The 8798-nt window shown below is 41.1% G+C and overlaps 1 protein-coding gene across 3 annotated transcripts; it reads right to left on the reverse strand.

The window, feature by feature from the left end:
- Window positions 1-646: 646 nt before the first annotated feature.
- LOC6564985 (keratin, type II cytoskeletal 2 epidermal) lies at window positions 647-7802 on the reverse strand. Of its 3 annotated transcripts, XM_001991820.2 has the most exons (4): window positions 7599-7802; window positions 6882-7070; window positions 5787-5874; window positions 3122-5711 (listed from the first exon to the last, which is right to left on the reverse strand). In XM_001991820.2, the coding sequence occupies exons 1-4, from the start codon at window positions 7681-7683 to the stop codon at window positions 5042-5044; spliced, it is 1032 nt and encodes a 343-aa protein (XP_001991856.2). In that variant the 5' UTR covers window positions 7684-7802; the 3' UTR covers window positions 3122-5041. The 3 variants fall into 3 exon arrangements, with proteins under 3 accessions (XP_032594291.1, XP_001991856.2, XP_032594292.1); XM_032738400.2 differs by lacking the exons at window positions 3122-5711; window positions 5787-5874 and adding an exon at window positions 647-2026 and having other exon boundaries at window positions 7599-7800; XM_032738401.1 differs by lacking the exon at window positions 5787-5874 and having other exon boundaries at window positions 3122-5457.
- Window positions 7803-8798: the final 996 nt, after the last annotated feature.

Here is an 8798-nt window from a genome sequence, read left to right on the forward strand (position 1 = left end):
CTGGCCACGCTTTAAAATGCATTTGCATAACTTCACCTTTTCGCACATTTTCGGCCAAAGGGTGATAAATGGGTTAGAAACTGATAGTTAGGATTTAATGAATAACTTTTGCTCAGAGAGACCCGAGCGCAATCTTCCAGCTTAAAGTCAACAGCTTTATTCCGTTCCTTAGGCACTTGAAACATGATGTCCTGCGAACTGTTCCTCTCTATTGGCTTTACTTGTGGGATGTATGGATCCAAGATGCCCCCGTTTCATATTTAAACTCATTGCTGTTCGTGAGTGAAATTCTTTTTATGTTCTCAAATGATGCGAATCTGACAAAGCACCCGAAATGAAATATATAGAATGAAAATATTTACCATCCTGTAAGGAAAAAAATAGGTTTTTGGTACAAGAAATTTGCAGAAATTGCTATTTGTAGCGTTTTTTTTTTGTATTTTTTTTAAGAAGGTTTCTTTCAATGAGTAAATATGATAACTAAATGTTTCTCATAATTTGTTCTGAACGTGTGTATTTTATTGCCATTCGCCGCAATTGGAGCTGTAATTCGAGCGATCTTCTTGCATATCTTCTACTAGTCGAATTTCATGTTTAAACTTACCAGTTTGATCTAAAAGAGCCCATTGAAAGAAAAGGCAATTTGTTGTCTGGCTTTCAATTCTTACGTCTTTCTATTTACAAATTAAATGATTTTTTTTTGTGTTCGGTCTATTTGTTGATTTGATTTGATTTGATTTCAATTTCGATTCGTATTTATATTAAGTATATGTTTAATATGAACTATAATTGGTTTCCGTATTATTATTATTGTTATTATTATTTTGTTTGTAATGTGCAATCATCGTCCTTTATGTGTTTATATGTCTGCATCAGTACAAGTCTGTATATGTATTGTATTTGCATTTGTAATTGTATTTTGTAATTGTATTTGTATTTATTTCTGTATATGTTTGTTATATGTGAGTATTGTTCTCCTAGCTGTTAATTGAAAACCCTCCATTTGATTATACATATGTTTGTAAAAGCGGGTAAAGCATAGTTATAAATGGGATATTGAAAGAAACTATTGCAAAATTTCGCCACTCCGATTGCATCAGCTCCACATTTTGCTCAGTTGCTCACTTGCCGTAGTAGCTACCGGGCGGCTGGGTTGGGTAGCCCTTGGCGCCGCCAGAAGAGTCACTGCTGGAACCACCGCCACGGGACGACGATGGATTCTCGCTGAAGAGACCGCCAAAGTTCTTGGAGTTGAAGATCTCGCCTAGGCCGCTGCCACCGCCACGATTGGCAGCGCTATTGCCACCTCCTCCGCCGCTGAGCAGGGTGCCCAGGAAGCTGCTAGCGCCACCACCGCCGCCGCCGCCGCCGCCATTGCCACCGCCGCCAGAGAGCACGGAGCCAAACAGGCCACCAAGCAGATTGCTGCCAGCTGATGAGCCGCCGGATGAGCCGCCGCCGCCTCCACCGGATGAATAGCCGCCGCTTGGCTGATAGGCGTTGTTACCACCGCCCTGAGCATTGCCGCCGTTGGCGCCGCCTCCCTGCAACTGCTTGGCAATTTGGCCTGCAATGATACCAGAAACCGCTTGACTCACCGCCGGATTTGAAAAGAAGTTGGAAAAGAATCCGCCGCCCTGCTTATCCTTGGGCTTCTGGCCGCCGCTGCCACCGTCATAACCAGGCGCGGGTGGAGTGTAGCCGGGCGCGGGCTGATAGCCGCCTGGGGCAGGCTGATAGCCGCCTGGGGCAGGCTGATAGCCGCCCGGAGCTGGCTGATAGCCGCCCGGAGCTGGCTGGTAGCCACCCTGTGGGTTGTTGCCACCTTGTGGATTATAGCCGCCGTACGGATTGTAGCCACCACCGCCATTGTTATTGTTGGGAAGCGAGGGATAGAGACTATGCCCGCCAGCCGAGTAGCCACCACCATATCCACCGGAGCTGCCGCCATGGTTACCAGCTGCATCCGGCATCGGAGCGCTGGGCGCTATTGGCGCAAACGAGTTGTGGGTGTTGCCGGTGTTCACTTTACATCAGAGTCAGTGTCAGCGTAGCAGCAGAGCAGCAGAGCAGCAGCAGCAGCAAGCAATTAATGTTAGCCACAAAAGCGTTAAATAAAACGAAAAACAAAAATAAAAGAGAAACACAAAATGGATTTAGACAAAGAATATATATATATATATATATAGTTATATATATATATGTACATAATGGCAAAATGAAATCAAAGCATAATAATTTGATGATCGGAAGTGGGTTGGAAAGTGGACGGGGAAGGGGGTTCAGTTAGATGGAGAGTTTTTGGTATGCGCTTCTTTTCGATTTACTTAGCTTAGGTTTCATTACAGTTGCTCGTTTTATTTTGATAAATGTACTATCCGTATGCCTACAATCGATGAATTTCTCGATAGCAATATCGTTATCATATTTTGTTTTTGTTTTTGTTTTGTTTTGTTTTTTTTTTTTTAATAGCTTAGTCTTTATAAGTCTTCTCTGCCGTATGGTTTAGTAAATGTTTTCTTTAAATGCTTAAACTTTTGAAGTATATTTGTTATATGATTATATAATATATATACACATACACATTTATTGTGTATATAGATACATATTATGCACTTGTAAATGCGAATGCTATGTACAACGCCAAGTTATCAATTTCCCAAGAGGGTTAGTAGGGTGTACACGAATAAGTAATGCCCTAATTTCATCACTTAAGTCCCCGCCAATTGGCTTCAATGTCAATAGTCGAGTTGCTTGAATACCCTTTCAATTTTTAATTTAATTTACAATGACTAATGAATAGTATTGTTTTTTTGTTTTTTGTTAATATTTTATTACTACATAGTTGCATGCTTTTCATTTTTGTTTTGTTTTGTTTTGTTTTTTTTTTTGTTTTTGTTTTGGTTACGCCTGGGTTAGGTTAAAATATAATTGATCAAATGCGTTAGTTAGTTTTTAATACTGTTTACATTGCATTCTTAAATGGGTTCCATTCAAATAAATGTGTGCATTTGTGTGCTCTTAAATAAAGGGGGAAAAATAACAACTGTGCGCTAAATGTTTGTACGGACGGAGTAAATATACCTATATATGTATGTATATATAAATGTATGTACTTTTTTCTGCTCTAATTTTAGGTCTTTTATTTATTCATAAATTCAATGACAGAAGAAAATTTATAATACAACCAAATAAAACACGTATAGGATAAATAAATATATACTACCCAATATTAAAAATAATACAAATTAAATGGAATTTTAATTGTGAAACAAAAGACAATTTGCATAATGTTTTTGTTCTTTTCTGTGTTCGGTATTGTAATATTAGATTGAATGATGTAAAAACTATCTCTTTGAGAGTTTTTATTTATTTTTTTCGCTGCCTTTGTTGCTTGTACAAAAAAGGATACTCTTGACAAAGATAGGCAGAAATATCAATTTCTATTAACAAGGCCAGTTTATCATAGAATATCCACAAAACTATCAGTTGTTTGTGTTACCTTAGCCGGCAGCAAGTTGCGCAATGCATGTTGCATGTTGCATGTTGCATGTAAAAATGCTGTTTCCTGTGGTGAGTTTGATTCAAGATTTCGTTGACACTTTTGGTTCTTAATTGATTTTCAAGTATTTATGCAAGCATATTTGTATATATTCTTAATACACTGATATCGATGGCCAATTGCTTATGCCTCGATATAGTTTTATATACCTATATATTCCACTATTTAGCAGATATCAGAGTATTGCACAGTCGGTCACATCCGATTTCAATGTTCTTACATGTTTTTCTTATTTTAGTACGGTTGTATCTTAAATTTGTAATGCTTGGAAGTATTTTTCAGCTGTAGTTTGATTCATTGTTTGTATTTTTTTTTTTTTTACTTCCTCTTTTAGTTAAATCATTAAAAACTTTTGCAAGTTGTGGGCAATTTTTCCGCCTTATCTGCACTTGTTAAAAAAAACTATTATTATTACATTTAATTCTGTTCTTTGTGCACTTTTACTGTTTTTTTTTGTTGTTTTTTTTTTTTTTGATTTTGTTTAGCTTCCAGCTCTTTATTTATTTTATTCACTTGTTTTGGTGTTATTTTCATTACGTGTTTTCGGCCTAAAAATGAGCTTGTTATGCACTTGGATTGACATGCGTGTCCTTATCTACAAAAACCTAGCATAGACTGCCTTTGCAATCAACAACAACAACATGAACAACAACAGCAGTTGCAACCAAAGCAATTGTGAGAAGAGCAGCAACGACTAAACGAGAGCAGGAAATGGTTAACACAAAATTCGTAGCATCAACAAAAATGAAATTCTCATCAAAGTTGATATGTGTGTGTGTGTGTGTGTGTGTGTGCATGTGTAGCAAGGATTGCGGCTGTTGTCTGCACTGGGGGCAAGCCCCAAATTAAATTCCAATTTAATTGAGCTGCAAAAAACAGAGAGAAATGCAACCGGCCTTCAGGGCCAGCAGTGGACCATCTACTGACTGATAGTTAGACCACACAAATGAACTCACACACACACACACACACGCACACACACACGCACACACACACGCACACACACTCACACATAGACAGATATCAAGTGAGCGGTCTGCTCGCACAATATTAAATTGAAATTACGTATACGTGCCGTGTGTGTGTGGGTATGTTTGGTGTGGACCCAAATCCCTTTGTTGTTGTGGGTGTATGGTAGCTGTAGTTGTTGCTGCCGCCATTCATGAAATAACAGCACAGTCTGCCACACAAAGCAGGAGTCAACGATATGGCTGTTGCAGCTGTTACCATTGCAATTCTTGTTGTTGTTGCTGTTGTTGCTGTTGTTGCTGTAACCACCCATGTCGAGTCTTAAACTAGAGCAGTAAAACCATTAATTTCAATAAGAGAAAGCATATTTAAAGAAACCAAAGCAAAGCGATCGATTTGCCAATGGTTGATCGTCGTCGTCGTCGTTGTTCTCGTTATGTTGCAGGATCAGGAGTAAGTGGGGGATCAGTGGGGGAAAGTAACTGCCGCTGCTACTGCTACTTTATTTTATTACGTGCTACCACTGCCGCCGCCTCTGTTGGCCAGCAGCAACAGCACCACTGCGAATAGGCCGATGAGTGCAGCATTGGAGCTGCTGAGTCGCCCCGCTGCCGATGGATGCGCTTGGGTTTGACGATTGTAGGGATTCTGTTGATTCTGGTTCTGATATTGTGGTGGTGGCTTGTTGTACATATTTGCGTTTTGATGATGGGTCTGGTAGCCCTGGTAGTTGCTGCCATATGGCGCCAAACCGCCACCGCCGCCGCCGAGGATGCCTATGCTGGAGCTAGGCATGCCAACGCCGCCACCGCCGCCAGGCGGTCCGCCAGTACCGGCCGGTCCCGAATAGAACGGTATCTGGCCAAAAACGAAGGGATTCATCGGCTGCATGCCATGCATCGGATAGCCCGGGTTGAGCACGCTACCTGGATGATTGGGTTGAGGAAACTGTTGAAAAGCTGGCGCTTGCGTTGGCGAATTATATGGAAAGATTGGCATATTGGGTATTATGGGCATATGATACTTTGCCCCGAACACATAATGCGGATCGACGCCGGTGGCAGAAGCGCCAGCGGCACCATTTGAGCCCTCTGCATTAGCGACGTTTTGGTTGCCGCCATTGCCGCCATTTTGTTGGCCGCCAAGGCCGCCAAGGCCGCCAAGGCCGCCATTTTGTTGGACATTCGACGGTTGCTGCTGATTACTATTTTGATTTCCATTGATATGGTTATTTTTGTTGTGATTGTTATTGTTATGATTAAAGTAGGTGTAGGTGTTAAGTGTGGGATTTGAAGATGCGGGCGCAAATATTTTACTCTCAGGCCCCGTATTTAGGCTGGATCCTGTTAGAAAGCCATGGCAATGATCGGCGAGAGCAGTTGTGAGCGAGTAAGATAGACAGGGAAAAAAGAGAGAAGAATGCAAATCCATTGGTTAATCAGCGTTGAACGATCCACCAGCGGCTGCTACTGCTGCATGCGATTGAGCAAGCTTTCAAAGTCAAAGCTCTCTCTCCCGCTCAGTCTCCAATGTGAGCGCGCTCTTCAGCCATCTAAGAAGAGCTTTTGCATGCACGCCGCAAACAGCAGCTGGTGGAAGGGCGTGCTTTTTCTATGAGTGTGTGCCAGTGTTTGTGAAAGACAGAGAGCGAGAGAGAGCGAGTAAGCAATAGCAAATGAATGCGAGAGATTTGCAAAGCTTGAATTTATCCATTTATGTATGTATGTATGTATGAATGTAGGTACACTGATGCATATATGTATTAGTATGTATGTGTGCAGCAGCCAAAACTCAGTGTTGGGCAATGAGTCAATGAATGAGCGACGAGAAAGTGCACGTTGAAGGAAATCAAAAAGCAAAATTTCTCTTGTTTTGAATGAGTCAAATAGAGAGCGTTGTATTTTGTATTTGCGCTTATGCAAATGTGTGTGTATGTGTGTGTCTGTGTGTGTGTGTGTGTATGTGTGTGTGTGTGTGTGTTGTAGGTAAAGTTCTTGATTTTCATATGTAAGTAGTAGATTATAATGTACGAAAATATACATATATAAAATAATGCAAATGATAAGCAACCATATATAATTGTTAGCTACAATATATGTACATATACATATGTATACCTATTGATACGTATGTATACATGTATGTCCCTCGATCTGTCTGAACGTCTGCCGATCTCTCTATATTTTAGTACGACGTGTTTTTGCAGTCGTCAATTTGGAACGAGCTCGCCAAGCTCCACCAAACCCAAGTCCACAATTTAAAGTGAATAAAGCACACAAAAAAATAAATGGAAAACCAAAAAACAAAAACAACACAAAAAAAAGAGCAAATAAATAAATAAAATAAATACCTGACGGATTAACTGACGACGACGAGGAGGAGGGATTGGCCTGGTTGGTGCTGGAGCCGCTCTTGCGCTGGCACGTTGGATAATTGCCGCAGTCCTTGCCGTCGCGCTGACTATAGCTGCACGAATCGCTGGTGATGATGCACTCCTCAGTGGGCAGGCAGCCGATGTCGGCGCAGCCGCGTCCATACTCTGCACGCACATACGTTACGGGTAACGGAATTCAATACGGAGACAGAATCGTCGAAGGACGCGAGGACGGGGTCAATATGGTATTGGTATTGGTGTTGGTGTTTATGTTGGGAACAGTTGTTAAGTGTTTCGTTGTTGGTTTTTCAGTGGGGAAAGTCAAAATAATACAAATTATAAGAGAAGACGTGGAACGCGAACGTTTTATAACGATGCCAACAATGTCAAGAGAGAGAGAGATGATTATAGTGATGATGATGACGATGATTGCATGATATTTATTTTTTACATTACGCAGACACATATAAGAAATGGAGTAATATAACAAACAAGGAAAGGAAAACATACAGAAATAGAGAGAGAGAGAGAGAGAGAAAGATAAAGACGATCAAGGCTCCAGCCAGTTGCTTGAACCGGCCGAACGCAAGGCTCCAACACGCCAAAAGCGGCGTAGGAGCAGGAGGACGGAACAACAACAAGGACAACAAAATAAAAATGAAACATTTTGAAGACCATATTACGTATACTTACTGGAATAGGCATCCACATGGCTGAACTGCAGCTGTACCGCCAGTAGCAGCATTAGGGTAAGCCCTGCCACACCCATCTTCGACATAGTTGCAAGGGCGCTTGTGTGCGTATGTGAGACCTCTCCAAGATCCCTCGGCTTGAGTAGATTGCTGTTGTTGTTGTTGTTGTTGCTGTTGTGGTTGATGTTTCTGTAAAATGACGCGAACAGATGTTGCAACTGATTATTAGCAAGTTGATGGTGGACTTATAAAAATGTATTCATATTTTTTTCTAAAATGTCGTCTGTCTCTATGGACAAAGTTTGCACAAGTATGTAGCATTGATAACTGGACTCAAGTTTATTGCGGTTATTTGCGTTACAACGCAGATACAGCCAAACGATGCAGACGAGACAGAGACGGCGCAGGACGAAGAGGAGAACTGTGGCACAGACACAGACGGCAGCAATGGCACATAGACTAAATGGCGTCGCATTTGTTTGGCACATTTTCTCCTTGACTTTATTTTGGTCTACTTGCCGCATATGACACGCCCACATGCGGTCGACCCGGCTTCTGATATGGCCAACGACTCCAATAAATATGGGCAGCTGTGCCAACAATTATATTGATAGCTGGACATCTCGCAAATTAGAAGCTTAATTTGACGCCTAATATATTTGTTTGGACATGGAGCAACTAAGATTAGACTGTCGCAAATTTTCATTACTTTGCGTTGTGAGGCTGCCAAAAACTATTTCTGGTGCATTGAGGTCCTCAAAGGGCGAACATAATTCAAGAATTCTAAAGGGAATAATTAGTAGTATTTGCACAGAACAGAAGAAAGAACTGTTCTTAGACGAAGTTGCAAGTTTCTTTAAGTGCGAAGGGGATAAAAGAATCCCACTAAGGGTTGTCAGTTGACTGGATTTGAAATATGCACAGTAAAGAGCTTACTATTGTGGTTATTAACCATTTTAATTTTGAATGTAATTTATCTTTTCAATGTTGAATGCTGGCAACTCTTGTGAAGCTTTTGGCGTTATAGCACATGACGCGCAAATTGAAAAGCACTCAAAAAATGTGGCACATATCAAAAGCAAACAATTTACGGAACATTTCAGAATTTTGCCCGCACAATCTGGATTCAGCTTAATACGGGGAGACGGCTCTGCGTGCTGTCAAGCTTCATTTCCATATTCAAATTTCCGCAAAAATGACG

This window comes from Drosophila grimshawi, unplaced genomic scaffold (genome assembly GCF_018153295.1).
Source record: "Drosophila grimshawi isolate 15287-2541.00 unplaced genomic scaffold, ASM1815329v1 contig_848, whole genome shotgun sequence".
NCBI lineage: Eukaryota > Metazoa > Arthropoda > Insecta > Diptera > Drosophilidae > Drosophila > Drosophila grimshawi.

Bases quoted from the DNA above. Each gene is read 5' to 3' on its own strand.
- LOC6564985 (XM_032738400.2), bottom strand. From the start codon at position 7,683: ATGTCGAAGATGGGTGTGGCAGGGCTTACCCTAATGCTGCTACTGGCG. The intron at 7,071-7,598 runs GTAAGTATACGT...ATGTGCGTGCAG, and splicing joins CCATGTGGATGCCTATTCCA to AGTATGGACGCGGCTGCGCC. The intron at 2,027-6,881 runs GTATTTATTTTA...TCTGATGTAAAG, and splicing joins GTCGTCAGTTAATCCGTCAG to TGAACACCGGCAACACCCAC.